At 42.5% G+C, this 16,251-nt stretch overlaps 1 protein-coding gene across 1 annotated transcript; it reads left to right on the top strand.

Annotated features, from left to right (window-relative positions):
* Positions 1–2,588: 2,588 nt before the first annotated feature.
* LOC131659085 (uncharacterized) lies at positions 2,589–11,814 on the top strand (the record flags this gene model as incomplete). Its single annotated transcript, XM_058928326.1, has 5 exons — positions 2,589–4,130; positions 8,626–10,102; positions 10,178–10,870; positions 10,958–11,303; positions 11,412–11,814. Coding segments are annotated over exons 1-5 (4,461 nt in total), but the record flags the coding sequence as incomplete, so codon positions are not given.
* Between the last annotated feature and the right edge of the window lie 4,437 nt (positions 11,815–16,251).

The following is a 16,251-nucleotide window of genomic DNA, read 5'->3' as shown; positions in this document are numbered from 1 at the left end:
AAACTCATGTGACCAATTGATGCTAGTGTGTTTTACTTTTCTATGTCACGTTAACAAAAAAGGCCATATGAGAAAAATGGTGAATACTTGCTGAAGCAATAATTTGGAAATAAAAAAATGAAATAATGAGAGTGAACCATTTGTGGTAGTGACTGGGCCTTGGCGTGTTGGGCCCCGCTCTTTTCGGTATCGCACCTCCCAGATACTAATGCATGCGCACCATATATACTGGGCCTTAGCGCCCTAGCTTTTACCACCCCTTGTTCAGGCCCAGTTTCTGCCATAGCACATTTTAGTTCATATTGAAAGTACTCTTGCACCCCCTGCCTGTTGTGAATGGTTTTGGTTAAATTTTGTTTTCTTTTCACATTTAATTCCTTTTTCCTCAATATTTTGTGAATATTTGCGTGAATATGTTGCGAGTATTTTGTGAATATTTGTGTGAATATGTTGTGAGTATTTTGTGAATATTTTTGTGAATATTTTCGTGAACATTTTGTGAGTATCTTTAATAGCTTCAACAAATCATTTAGTTTTTATGTGATTTTTTAGTATAACCCCTTTGTAAATAAATTGCTAATTGACTTTTAATTAGACTTTAACTCCTTTTAATTGATGGTGTTTGTATTTTTTTTTATATATTCCCTTTAGATATTAGTTTAGATCTCAAATAGGATTTAGTGTATAACATTAGATTAGAGTCTAGGTTAGTTCCCTTCTCATCCTCTTTTCTTTTTCAACTTTTAAAATGCTTAATAAAAATCGATGAAGATCATACCGTTGCTACATTTCATGGTAGGAAAGAAATGATTGAGGCGTAGGCCTCGATGTATGTTCTTTCCTACTTAGCGGAGAAGAAATGATTGAGGTGTGAAGCCTCGATGTATTTCTTATCCGTTATTTAGAGAAACGATTGTGGCGTAGGCCTCGATGTGCATTCTCTAAATATTTACAAGAACTTCTTTTTGTATTTCTTTTACTAGCGGAGAAGAAATGATTGAGGTGTGAAGCCTCGATGTATTTCTTAACCGTTATTTAGAGAAACGATTGTGGCGTAGGCCTCGATGTGCGTTCTCTAAATATTCAAAAAAACAAAACTCTTTTTGGTATGATCTAAGTCACAAATTAAAATCCCCATAAAAAACACCAACCAAAAACACTTCAAAAAACCTAATAAATGTTCAGACTTAAAACAAAAGTAAGGAAGTGATGCGAAGCCTTGTAGTGGGTCTTCGTCATCATGGAATTACCCTTAAAAGATACAAACCAATTCTCTCTCTTTTTCTTCTTTCTAAGGGCATTGTTATCTCCGCTCTACTGCATCCTAGGCTGTCCCCTTATGCAAGAGCGCGAGCGTTAACGCCGCCCACCTAAAAAACACAAAAACAAACAGAAAATCTTTAGCCGAGCTACGGTAACTCTGATTCCTGAAAAGGATACGTAGGCAGCGGGGTAGGGCCCGTGCGAGTACAATTCTTCTTTTCCCTACATTCTGCATTCATTCGCATTTAGATGTAGACATAGACATAGTTATACACCCATTAGATAGAAACAGACATAGGTGGATACCATCGAGTACGATGGGCGCGAGGGGTGCTAATACCTTCCCCTCGCGTAACCGACTCCCGTACCTTGATTCTCTGGTCGCAAGACCCTGTTCCTTCCTTTGTCAGGTTTTCTGATATTCCTTTCCCTTATGGGATAAATATATTGGTGGCGACTCTGTTCATTTTTCGCGAGCGTGCGACAGCTGGCGACTCTGCTGGGGATGTTGCTAGACCTGTTGCTGGTCCATCCTTAGTGAGTCGATCCTAGCCTACGTTTGTTTGTTTATTTACTGGGTGTTTATTTGTTTTTTATGTCTATACCTTGTATATATGTTTGCATGTTTACTTTTCTGCTTGCATATCATGTTTATTTCTGTTTGCATATCATGCATATGGATTATATTCTGTGTTTCTTGGGGTCTTCTGTTCTGTTTTGCAGGTTGGGTGGGATGTTCTATGAGGTAAAAGGCCCAATACCCAGGCCAGAGTGACACATAGGATACCTAGGATAGAGTGGATAGTCATGACGCCGATGAGATGTCAGGTCTTGTCTAGTGCGATCATGAGACCCACGCCCAGTCGAGGTCCAAATGGGGTATCATTGTTGGCATGTAGATGCAACAACATTGGTGCCTCAGGAGGACTGATAACGCTGGTTGCCATTTTGACCTACCCTGACCTAGACTACACCCGTGAGTGGGGAGGGATATACATGACAGGTACCGTTGGTGACTATTTGGTTCTGTTGGTGACTATTTGGTTCTGGTTGTTGACTATTTGGTTCCGTTGATGATTATGGTTCTCTGATCTATGCCGGACCTTTGATCCTATGACATCTTCTTGCTCAGAATTATTGCCTTGGTCCCTCTATGTCGTGGGGACCCAATCTGCATCATTTTCATCATAGCATGTTTACATTTCAAAAAAAAAAAAGAGAAAGAAAAAAGAAAGAAAAGAAAGAAAAGAAAGAAAAGAAAAAAGTTAATTCTCATTTGCATGTCATTTTTCAGGGTATCCAGAAAATATCAATCTCTGTCAAGAATGGATAACAACGTGACCGTCAATCAAGGAGCTACAAGGCGCACACACACTTATACTTTCCATCGCGAGGGTATGGTTCAATTGGGACAATTGGGTGAATTGGTCACTGGTCATAATGAAACAGTGTTCAGTGACAATTATGGCAACATATTATCTCTTCTGTATTCGCGTGTCGACGAATGGGCCTTATCTACTCTTCTTCAGTTCTACGACCCAGATATCCGTTGTTTCACATTTTCGGATTATCAGCTAGCTCCCACTCTCGAAGAGTACTCTTACCTCCTCAACATCAAGATTCAACACAGAGTGCCTTTTGTTTGTGTCCCAGAGAAACCTAGGTTGGATTACATTGCCAACGCTCTTTATTTGAGCTTGGGGGATGTTCATGATAACTGGAAGAAGAATGGTGATACTCATGGCTTCTACATGAGTTTCCTGGTTGAAAAAGCTCAAGAATTTGCCGACAAAGGAATATGGGAGGCTTTCAATGCTATTTTGGCCGCTCTGATCTATGGAATTGTGATGTTTCCCAACATTCACAAGTTCGTTGATTTGGCTGCTATATGTCTTTTTATGGACAAGAATCCAGTACCCACCCTATTGGCTGACACATATTATTCCATTCACTCTCGGCATGGTAAAAGAGGGGCTATTAGAGGTTGCTTGCCGCTGTTATATAAATGGTTCAAATCTCACTTGCCTGCTAGTGGTCCGTTTGTTACCTCTACTCAGAAATGGTCTCAGAGAATCATGGGACTTACTGCAAACGACATCGTATGGTATCAATTCCGAACAGGCATATCTGAAGTCATTATCAGGTGCGGAAACTTTGGTAACGTCCCGCTCATTGGGACAAGAGGATGTATTAACTACAACCCAGTTCTAGCTCTTCGTCAGTTGGGCTATACCATGAAGAGTGGGCCTTCGGATAGGGAGATTTACCAATCCGTATACTTTGAAAAGGGAGCTGACCCTATAGCGCTTGAGGAAATCAGGAAGGCCTGGAATAACATTCATATAGGTGAGAGATCCACTCTGGGAGCCAAGAATGCCATTGCTATGGAGCCCTATACCGATTGGGTTAAGGAGAGAGTCAAGACACTTTTGTTACCATTCCCGGAAGTTCCTCTCTTGTATGCACAACCTCCGAAGATATCAGAAACTATGGTATCAAGAGAACGTTTTGACCAGGTCCGCGTCGCCAATTTGAGACTGAAAGAGAAAGATAGGGATATGGATTTGAAGCGCTATTTCCTTAAACAGACAAAGAATGAACTGGCCCGTGAACTTAAAACTCTCAAAGGAGAGTCTTCTCAAGCCAGGAAGAGAGTTAGAACTGAAAAGGAAGGAAAAGCTGTTGTTGCTCCTACTGAAGACCCTCAAAAGGTTATAGAAAAGGCTATAAAGGATGAAAAAGAGAAGCTCAGACAAGAGTACCAAGAAGACCTGAAAGCCCACAAGCTCCGACTGGAGAAAGAAACCAAATATGAGTTGAGGACCATGAAGAAGAAACTGGAAGAGGAGACCACTCAGAGAATAGCAGTTGAGACCCAACTGAAAGGAAGTCACCTCCGCACCGCCCGACTAGCTGAAGAGAATGTCAAGCTCAGAGATCAAATGATGAGTGAAGCAAATGCACTTGAGAAGACCTATATCCCAGAATGCAAAGGGTGTGACGAACTTAGGGATTGCTGCAAGAATCTAGACACACAGTTATTCCGAAAGGATGAAGTGATCCAAAGCCTTGTCAAAGGAAGAGATCGGGAGACGACTAAGAAGCTATTTGACGAAACAAAGAAGTGGAGTGACGCCCATTTCAGACAAGGAGGGCCTTTGTTCTACATTGAGATGAATTGATAATTGAATTTGTTTGTAGATCACCACCAGATTTGTTGGATCGGGTCTCTATTGCTCTTTATATTGAAACATTGTTATTTGTGTTTGAACCTACTCGCCTTAGGGGGCTATTATGAATGAAATGAATTGCTTTCCGTTTTCACTTGATATCTCTCTCGTCACGTTGTTATTTGTTCTTGACTATCAATCTTACTTTGGATACCCTGAAAATGACACGACACATCATATGCACACATGCACTCATACATTCACATTGTCACATTGCATTTTTCAGGTTGTTATACAAGAAACTAATTGGGGTCCTTTTCAGCAACAGATTTCTTTCCCGACGACGAAGCTGACTTTCTTACATCCTTACCGCACCAGGAGTAACGAGAGAATCATGGAACAATTTGAACAGAATCAAGCTGCCCTCCGTAGGGATATGGATGTTATGGGGGAAAGAATGGCCCAACTTATGGAGACTCTCCATGCCGTTGTTCAAGGACAGGATGAACTCAGAAAGAGTGTCGCTAGTTTGGTCAAAGATACTCCTACCAATTCTGCTGACGGAGGGGTGAAAACTAAAGAGACTCCTATTAATGAGACACTTAAAGTGGTGGACGACCACCATGAGGTTATTGATCTTGAACATGATCTCACTGCTGAGTTGACCGAGACTGCTAAGATGTACCAAGCCCTTGAAGAACGTCTTAAGGCTGTCGAGGTTGCTAAAACTTCAAGCTTCGACACCGCCGCTATGTGCTTGGTACCTGGGATTGTTATTCCCCCGAAGTTCAAGGTGCCAGATTTTGATAAGTACAAGGGAGTTACCTGCCCAGAGACTCACATTCGTTCCTACTGCCGTAAGATGGCCGCTCACGCTGAGAACGAACCTCTGCTTATGCACTTCTTCCAGGATAGTCTCACTGGAGCCCCGTTGGAGTGGTATATGAAACTCGAGAGGTCTAATGTCAGTACTTGGGGAGAGCTTGTTGATGCCTTCTTGAAACAATACCACTACAATACTGCTATGGCTCCTAGCCGTGCACAGCTGCAAAATATGTCACAAAAATCTGAAGAGTCTTTTAAGGAATACGCCCAGAGGTGGCGTGGACTTGCTGCTCGAGTCCAACCTCCTTTATTGGACCGAGAGTTGATTGATCTGTTTATGGGGACTCTGAAAGGGCCGTATCTTCAGCACATGGTTAGTAATACTTCCCCTTCCTTTTCGGATGTGGTCATCATTGGTGAGAGGGTTGAGAACTGTGTCAAAGCTGGTACCATTCAAGGTGTTACTAATTCTAGCAACTCAAGTGGTAATGGTAAGAAGCCGTATTCTGGGTTTGTGAAGAAGAAGGAAGGTGAGACTAGCACCGCTTCTGTTGACCAAGGCCGAGCTCCTGCATATTCTGCTGTTCCACCTCCTTATTATCCGATGCCTTATGCTGTTCCTGGTCCGTATGTCCCTCAAGCATATGCCGCTGCTCTTCCACAACCATGGGTGGCACCCCAACAGCCTTTCGTACCACAACAACAAGCTGCTGCTCCTCAGAATCGTCAACAGAACCCTAGGCCTCAAGGTCAAAGGGGCCCGCAAAGAACAAGATTCCAAGATAGGCGTATCGATCCGGTTCCGATGTCATATGCTCAGCTTCTCCCTCAGTTGCTTGCTGGTCAATTGGTACAACTCCGTGAACTTGGACCTCCACCTAGTCCTCTCCCTCCCGGTTATGATGTTAATGCTCGATGTGAATTTCATTCAGGGGCTCCAGGCCATACTATTGAAAAGTGTAGAGCATTCAAATTGAAGGTTCAGGATCTCCTTGACGACAAGCTTATCTCGTTCGCTCCTACTGGTCCTAATGTGCAGAATAATCCTATGCCTCCTCATGCTGGTACGACCAATGCTATTGAGTTATGCGATGATCAGATCCTGGTAAATGATGTTAATGAGGTTAGGATGCCGCTAGCAGTTGTCAGAGAGTATCTTATGCAACAAAAGGTTTTGTGTGAACTACATGACTACTGTTTGCAATGTTCTTCTAATCCTGAGGAGTGCACTAGGTTGAGAGAAGAAATCCAGGAATTAATGGATGAAGGTGTTCTTAGAGTGGAAAGGGTCGTTCCTGTCGAAGATGTGGCTACTTTAGAGATCCCTTACTACCCTGCTGAGATATCAAAGACTCAGGACACTTCTTTGGTCATTCATGCTCCGAGTACTCCTCTGGTCATTCAGGCTCCGAGGACTCCGTTGGTTATTCAGGTTCCAAATGTTCCTTCGACGCCTTCAACCTCGTCTCTTGTTCCCTCTCCTGTGAATGATTCTAAGGCTGTTCCTTGGAGTTATAATGCCGTGTATATTCGAGGGAAGAAGTTTGACTGTCCTCCAGTGGGTACTTCGAGTATCACAAATATTACTGGCACTAGTGGCATTACCCGTAGCGGTCGGATCTTTGCTGCCCCTCCTCCGCCTCCTAAAGAGACCAACAAAGAGGCTAGTACACAAGCAAAAGGAAAGCAAGTTGTTGTTGATCCTCCTGTAACACGTAATGCCCAAGATGCCGAGCAACTCTTGAAAATCATTAAGAAAAGTGATTACAAAGTGATTGACCAACTCGATCAGACCCAAGCCAAGATCTCCATCTTGTCTCTCTTGGTACATTCTGAAGCTCATCGTGATGCTCTGATGAAAGTTCTGGCTTCCGCTCACGTGACTCAAGACATTACCGTGCCTCAGTTTGAAGGGGTTGTGACTAACATTGCTGCTGGTAATTGTTTGGGTTTTTCTGATGATGAACTTCCACCTGAGGGTAGAGCGCACAACAAAGCATTGCATATCTCCGTCAAGTGTCTGGATGCTGTGTTGTCTCGAGTTCTGATTGATACAGGTTCTTCTCTTAATGTGATGCCCAAGGCCACTTTGTTTAAGCTGAGTATGGATGGGATTATGATGAGACCATGCACTATGAGTGTTAGAGCGTTTGATGGTTCTAGAAGGTCCGTAGAAGGAGAAATTGATCTGCCTGTCTTGATTGGTCCTCACATGTTCTACGTTGCCTTCTACGTTATGGATATAAACCCTTCATACACTTGCCTCTTGGGTCGTCCTTGGATTCATGCTGCTGGAGCTGTGACATCTACTCTCCACCAGTGTTTGAAATTTGTTGTGAATGACAAGATTGTTGTGATCACTGGTGAAGAGGATTTGATAGTCAATAATCTGGCATCATACCGTTATGTTGAAGTGGAGGGAGAGATACAAGAGACACCTTTTCAAGCCTTAGAGATTGTGTCGGTTGATAAACTCCCCGTGGTTGAGAATAAGAAGGAACTCGGAGCGCCCCTCTCGTCTCTAAATGATGCTAAGGCTTTCTTAGAAGCTGGTACTCCCCATAGCGCTTGGGGCAAGCTGATTGATGTTCAAGAGAAGCGAGACAAGTATGGCCTTGGGTATCAACCATCTTCTTCTACTCAGCTCAGCATAATTCCTGGAAAGAAGGTGATTCCCCCCATTTCTCAAGTGTTCGTCAGTGCAAGCACCAGTTCTGGAAGTCAGGTTCTCGCCGTGGATGATGATGATGAAGAAGATCTCTCCAGATTCATTTGCCATGCCGCGCCTGGACAAGAACTCAACAATTGGACTATCTTGGACATCCCTAGAGTCACTTTCATGGAGATGTAATTTTCTTGTTTCGATAAGTCATATGCTTCGCCCTAAGCATTTTGACCACTTGTATAAAGAAGGGCCCCCCATGTTGTTTCAGTTTGTTTAATATTGAATGAAAATCATATCTTCGCATGCAATTACTGTTCCATTTCTTTCATTTATGTTTTTACTTAAAAAAAAAAAACTTTTTCAAAAATGGCAAAGCTTTTCTTTTCTCTTTTCTTTTTATGTGTTGCATTCTAAGGCATAAATCATCCATCGTGCAGATCCGGCTCGAATTCCATCAAAAATGATAATGTTACAGTTCCACGTCTTAATATCCTTGAGAATCCAATTGACCAAGCTGATGAGGATAGTGGGGAAGATTGTGAAGTCCCTGAGGAATTGGCAAGACTTTTGAGACAAGAGGAGAAATCTATTCAGCCACATCAGGAAGCCATAGAAATCATCAACCTCGGTTCAGAAGAAGCAAAGAGAGAAGTCAAGATAGGTGCCGCTTTGGAAAGTGATGTAAAGAGAAGGTTGATTGAGTTGCTTCGAGAGTATGTTGATATCTTCGCCTGGTCATATGAAGACATGCCTGGTTTAGACACGGATATAGTTATGCACAGGTTACCTCTCAAACCAGAATGTCCGCCTGTAAAGCAAAAACCACGAAGAACTCGACCTGATATGGCTTTGAAAATCAAGGAAGAAGTTGAAAAACAGTTGAAGGCTGGTTTCTTATCTGTGTGTGAGTATCCGCCTTGGATTGCAAACATAGTACCCGTTCCTAAGAAGGACGGAAAGGTACGCATGTGTGTTGACTACCGAGATTTGAATAGGGCAAGTCCGAAGGATGATTTCCCTCTGCCTCATATTGATGTGCTAGTCGACAACACTGCTCAGTATTCGGTGTTCTCCTTCATGGATGGTTTTTCTGGCTATAATCAAATAAAAATGGCTCCTGAAGATATGACCAAGACTACTTTTACCACTCCGTGGGGTACGTATTGTTATAAGGTGATGCCTTTTGGTCTTAAGAATGCTGGTGCAACATATCAACGAGCTATGGTGACCCTTTTCCATGATATGATCCATAAGGAGATTGAGGTGTACGTCGATGATATGATTGCAAAATCCCAAACTGAGGAGGAACATCTGGTATACCTTGAGAAATTGTTTGCTCGCTTGCGAAAATTCAAGTTGAGGCTTAATCCAAATAAGTGCACTTTTGGAGTGCGATCTGGAAAGTTACTTGGATTCATTGTGAGTCAACGAGGGATCGAGGTCGACCCTGACAAAGTAAGAGCAATACAGAACATGCCAGCGCCGAAGAATGAAAAAGAAGTTCGAGGGTTCCTTGGAAGATTGAATTACATAGCCAGGTTCATTTCTCATCTCACTGATACTTGTGAACCCATCTTCAAACTGCTGCGCAAAAATCAAGATATCCGTTGGGATGATCGTTGTCAGGAAGCCTTCGAAAAGATCAAGCAGTATCTCCAAGAGCCACCAATTCTCATGCCTCCGGTTCCTGGGAGGCCGCTTCTTATGTACTTAACTGTGCTTGAAGGATCTATGGGGTGTGTGCTGGGCCAACATGACGAGTCTGGTCGAAAAGAGTGCGCCATTTATTACCTGAGCAAAAAGTTTACCAATTGTGAATCCCGCTACTCACTACTCGAGAAAACTTGCTGTGCTTTGGTATGGGCTGCTCGCCGACTGAGGCAGTATATGTTGACTCACACCACTCTATTGATCTCCAAAATGGACCCGATAAAGTACATCTTTGAAAAACCAGCTCTTACAGGAAGGCTAGCCCGATGGCAAATGCTTTTATCAGAATACGACATCCATTATGTCACACAGAAGGCTATCAAAGGAAGTGTCCTTGCAGATCATCTTGCTCATCAGCCATTAGAAGAGTATCAGTCAATGAAGTTTGACTTTCCTGATGAAGATATCATGAAACTGGATGATAATGAAGGACCCGAACCAGGAGAGCGATGGACTCTCACGTTCGACGGTGCATCAAATGCTATGGGCCATGGTATTGGGGCAGTTTTGACTTCTCCTCGTCAAACTCACATCCCTTTCACAGCTAGAATATGCTTTGATTGCACGAACAATGTGGCAGAATACGAAGCTTGCATAATGGGTCTCGAAGCAGCCATCGATATGAGAATCAAGATCCTTGAGGTTTATGGGGATTCTGCCTTGGTTATACATCAAGTGAGAGGTGATTGGGAGACACGACACCCCAATTTAGTTCCTTATAAGGACTATATCTTGGATTTGCTGCCCGCTTTCGAGGAGATCACTTTCAATCACATCCCCCGAGAGGAAAATCAATTGGCAGATGCTTTGGCTACTTTGGCTGCTATGTTCAGAGTTAGCTCCCCTAAAGAAGTGCCAGACATAACGATCCTCCGTTACAAAGAGCCTGCCCATGCATTCCCTGCTCATTGTCTCACTACCGAAGATGTGTATGATGAAAAGCCATGGTATTACGACATCAAGAGGTACTTTGAGAAGCAAGAGTATCCCGAAGATGCTACGATTGGTGATAAGCGAACGCTTCGAAGGTTAGCATCCAAATTCTTCTTGTCAGGAGACGTCCTGTACAAAAGAAACTATGATTCAGTTTTGCTCAGATGCGTGGATAGACACGAAGCAGAATTGATCATGCGGGAAATTCATGAAGGATCTTTTGGCACTCATTCCAATGGACATTCTATGGCCAAAAAGATCTTACGAGCAGGATATTATTGGATGACGATTGAAAGTGATTGTTATGTGTATGTGAAGAAATGTCACAAATGTCAAGTGTATGCTGACAGAATCCATGTTCCTCCAACTCCTTTGAATGTTCTGACATCACCTTGGCCCTTTGCTATGTGGGGCATAGACATGATCGGACGGATAGAGCCGCAAGCTTCGAATGGACACATATTTATTCTTGTTGCTATCGACTACTTCACCAAATGGGTTGAAGCTGCTTCTTACAAGAATGTAACCAAGCAAGTCGTTACTCGCTTCATCAAGAAAGAGATCATATGCCGATATGGGGTTCCAAACAAGATCATCACTGATAATGGGTCTAATCTTAATAACAAAATGATGGCAGAGTTGTGTGAAGAGTTCAAGATTGAACATCATAATTCATCACCCTATCGGCCAAAGATGAATGGCGCAGTCGAAGCTGCTAACAAGAATATAAAGAAGATCGTCCAGAAGATGGTTAGAACGTATAAAGATTGGCATGAGATGTTGCCATTTGCTTTGCATGGCTATAGAACTTCGGTTCGTACTTCAACTGGGGCAACTCCCTTCTCTCTTGTCTACGGTATGGAGGCCGTATTACCTGTCGAAGTGGAAATTCCTTCGTTGAGAGTCTTGATGGACGCCAAACTCGATGAAACAGAATGGGTTCAAACGAGGCTTGATCATCTCAATCTAATTGAGGAGAAACGCTTATCTGCTATCTGCCATGGCCAGTTGTATCAAAAGAGGATCAAGAAAGCGTATGACAAGAAAATTCGGCCTCGAGAATTCCACACAGGTGACCTAGTCGTAAGGAAGATCTTGCCAATTCACACCGATCCAAGGGGCAAATGGACTCCCAACTATGAGGGACCATACATTGTGAAGAAAGCATTTTCAGGTGGTGCTTTAATCTTGACAAAGATGGATGGGGAAGACGTTCCGCTTCCAGTCAATTCAGACTCAGTCAAAAAATACTACGCATAAAAGACCCGCTAGGTCGACGTACCTAGGCAAAAATAAGGGCATCCCGGCAAACCAAAAGGGTTTGGGCAAAAATTAGGGATAAAACAAAAAAAAAGAGAGAAGAATAACCCGCTAAGTTGAAAACCTGAAAAGGCGACTTAGGCAAAAAGGGGCATCCCGCTGGATTGAAAACCCGAAAAGGGCGATCCAGGCAAAAGTTAGGGATCAAAAGCGAGAAGCTGCAGTCTGAATATCTTTCACAAAGACCACTATACGCCCTTGACGGAACGGACGAATCAATCCAACCATTACCTTTCTGAAGCAAAGCATTGAGAGGATCGAGGATATGGGAACTGTAGCAATACCAGTTTTAATGGAAATTCGAGCATTTCTCTTTGCCATTTTGCTTTTTTTGCATTTTATTTTCCTTTCGCAACTACCTCATTTAGGAGTTGCTTCCTTGTACAGAAGCCTATTCATAGGCATCCCATCAATGAAATGATCTTTTGATAAGAGGTGTTCTTTCCTGCTTTTCATTTTTTGTCGCATGCGAGGTGTGATTTAATTCGTTATTAAACATTGTATTGAAAACATGGGGAATAATGATCACAAAATCAAAACGAAACATGATGTTACATAAACATAAAAGTGCTCTAAGGGGCACCATTTGCATCCAAACGTTGTTTTTCTGTGCAGGTTGCAGGTTCTAGTCGTCATCTTGGCTTATGACATGCCACAAAGGTCGTCATCATCCCGCGTGTAAGTTCAAGCGTATAATTCATCAGTACTGGTAAGCACAAGAAACCGGAAGAAATCCATGTCTCTCCCTTACACGGCAGACAAAGAAGTGTCCATCAGAACCCACGTTTCCCCAAGCAGTATAGGATGTAAGGAAAGTCGAGCAAAGTCACTTCCTCCCCAGCAGAGTTATGTTCTAATCCTCCACACGGTTGCCAATAATCTTTGGCACTATGAAGCTTCCAACGCCCACCCACAATGGCGTCTCAAGATCACAGGCAACGGACCCCAATGATCCTGCTCTTCTGTTCCACCAGGGCCTTTATTTGGCACTCTTTGCATATAGAATCCATTGCATACAGCATTGCATCCTCAAAAGCGTAGCATATCCATTACAATGGATCATTACGCCGTAAAAACTCAAACATGCATACAAAGCATAAGCCAGATAATAGGAGCCAATGTTGAAACAGAACAATGACCCATCCTCTCAAGTTGTTACCTGTACAAACTTTGCCTGATATCTGCTATCATACTACAAACACTTCCAACCACGGTGCCGATGCGAGGTATCTTCGATCTCTGATGAGTGTCGGACACAATGCCTTCTTCCGTCCCTCGATGTCGAGTCGATGTTGAGTCATAAGATCGCTACGAGATCTTATTCCTTTCCAAAGTGTGGAAAATCGCACGAGATTTTCTTTCGATGTTGAGTCATAAGATCGCTACGAGATCTTATTCCTTTCCAAAGTGTGGAAAATCGCACGAGATTTTCTTTCGATGTGGAGTCATAAGATCGCTACGAGATCTTATTCCTTTCCAAAGTGTGGAAAATCGCACGAGATTTTCTTTCGATGTTGAGTCATAGATCGTAAAAGATCTTATTCTTTCAGTCCTGAAGATCGTACGAGATCCTTTCCTGATGTCGAGTCGATGTTGAGTCATAGATCGTAAGAGATCTTATTCTTTCAGTCCTGAAGATCGTACGAGATCCTTTCCTGATGTCGAGTCGATGTTGAGTCATAGATCGTAATAGATCTTATTCTTTCAGCCCTGAAGATCATGCTTAGGTCCTCTTTTGTTGTCGAGTCGATGTTGAGTCGTAGATCGTACGAGATCTTTTTCCTTTCGATCATTGTTCCATACAACCATTCTCTTTGAAAACCCCGTGTCGGCACCGTTACCACGTTACAAGCTATCACCATCCAAATCCATTGCTCACTGTAAATATATCCACCAAAAAACAATAAACTTCTCTTTCCCCAGCAGATATCAAAACAAAAATAACACTTACACCATCTTCTCTTCAGGACAAATTTCAGGTCTTTGGTATTTAATCTCCTTAAACCTTGAATGTTCGAAGGGCTGTCGCCAATCTCACTTTCAGGTTCAAGACGATTAAATAGGGGCAGCTGTCATACCCCAAATTTGTCCTACCCTTTAACTTCTAACTGGTTTAGGCTTTGCATTTATGTACATACATCACTTAGGTCATAATCCATATCCATGCATTCATATCATTGGTACTATTCAAAGGACTAGCGAGAAAAAGCTTTCCTGGCAGAGGGTTTCCTACCAAATGTGTGGATCTGAGGTGTAATCATGTGGCTCTATGTTCATTGAAGACTTCTTGGATTGGGATGTCTCTCTGCTTCAAATCAGGGCATTGATTAGAGGGTACAAGCTTGCAAATCATCTGGTTCTTTAAATCATGGATTCTTTGACCAAAGTCAACCAGTTGACTTTCTGGTCAACATTTAATCAGAAGTGGCTTCTAGGTGTGGAAAACTTCTCATACTGACTGTGTGGATGTGTTTATTTGACTGGATGTGAGTGGAAGAGATTTAATCGGGAATTCCATCAATAGTCGAAAAATCGGAACAGTTGACTTTTGGGTCAAAATCGGGAAAATTATTCAAATATTGACCTTTGGTGGAAAATTAGTCAAGAAAAGTCGAAGAATGGATAAAATCGGGAGTTTGATAAAAGGTTGCAAAAATAGAAAAATAACAAAAGTGGAAAGCTTTCATACTTAGAAAAATTTTGGCATTGGAAATCTTGTTGAGCAGTCCACTTCACCATCAGTTTACACGTGGCAAATGACATTTTTTGGAGAAATTCCCAACATCAAAGTTGTTCCTCTCATGGAGGAGAACAACTTTTTAGTTGGACACTTTTTCATTTGAAGCTTGTATGAAGAGTTAAAGTGGTGTAAGGTTTCTGAAAATCCATTTAAACCAAGTCATAATCCAAGTCACAAGTCAAGTCATGACCTGGCATTTTAACAAACACGTGGCATGCCAAATCTCAGGCCAGTTTTAGAGCTCTACAAAAAGGCCATGGAAGTAAACGTGGTATGATTCTAATCCTTGCCATGTCTTCTTTGTAATGAAACAAGATTTGAACCATTTGGTCGAATATTGAATCATTTATGAATGCTCAAAGTCAAGCCCTTGTCATGATATGCGCTGCAAGAAGTGCAAGCCAAAATCCTGAGTCACGCGCATGCTTTTCATCGAGCACGTGGTGTGCTGACTTTGGGACTAATTTCAAGAAAATACAAGGGCCCATCAGATGCAAACTTGGTATCCTCATGTTCACCTCCACGCCCTCTATTCCGTGAGCCAAAAAAAACAGGGCATTTGAAGGCGTAATCAGTGAGATATTTGGCACTCAAGTCACGTGATTGAAGCTGTGCATGGGCCGGTGCAAGTAAGCCATGCGTGCAAGGCATGCTGCAACATTACCTATAGAGTCTCATGGGCAGCGCTACTTTCACTCAATATTGACAAACAAACCACTGCCATGCGAAAGCCAAAAAGAGTATTACCATAAGTGCAACGCTTACTCACTAAGTATGAAAGTTATCCCACATTGCTCCCATCCAAAAACTCACACTCACCTTCACACTATATAAAGATAAAGCTCTTCACAAAACTAAAGAACACACCTCACTCCCATTTTTCAGAATTCATTCTTCTCTCCTCTCCCTCATTTTTCTCTCATTCATTCTCTCACCATCTCCTCCATCCTCTCCCTCATACTCCACCTCCATAACAACCTTCAACCACCATCAACAACCTTCAACCACCTTCAACAAACTTCTCCGATCTATCTCCACCATAACAACCATCATCTTCACTTTCTCTCACCCCCTAACAACCATAACAACCACCTCTAACAACTTTCAACCACCGTGAGCAACCTTCATCCGTCTCCAATGGCTTCACGATAACCAGGCTTCATTCACCTTCATCCGTATTCACTGCCTAGCAACACCTTCGAGCACCGGTAATCAATCATCATCACTACTATGTCATAATCACCGTCACGATTGTACTCCTAAGCCAGATCCAGTCGCATCATCTTCACGTGCATCATCTCCAAATTCAGACTCGAATCAAGCTCTGAAGTGCACCACTATCGTTGCATTCAAAGTCCAAACGCAAGGAGTAGGAGCTTTCCGAAGACTCTCGTTCAAGACTCACAACAGGTAAGCCAATCACTCTCCAATATGCATGAAGCATGTGTATTTGTTGAAGCGTGATTTGGTTGATACTGGTGCTTAATCTTTCCTGTCCTTTGAAATTGTGACTCGATTTGCAAAATGCTTGTTGTTTGAACACTGAAAGACTCATCTGCTTCTTGCCTCGCGCAAAGAAAGTATTGATACGTTTAGCATAATTTCTGACGGAAACACTAAACGTT

The sequence above is a fragment of the Vicia villosa genome, linkage group LG3 (genome assembly GCF_029867415.1).
Source record: "Vicia villosa cultivar HV-30 ecotype Madison, WI linkage group LG3, Vvil1.0, whole genome shotgun sequence".
Classification (NCBI taxonomy): Eukaryota; Viridiplantae; Streptophyta; class Magnoliopsida; order Fabales; family Fabaceae; genus Vicia; species Vicia villosa.
The sequence above is the reverse complement of the archived record's forward strand: the minus strand, read 5'-3'. Positions and strand labels throughout refer to the sequence as shown.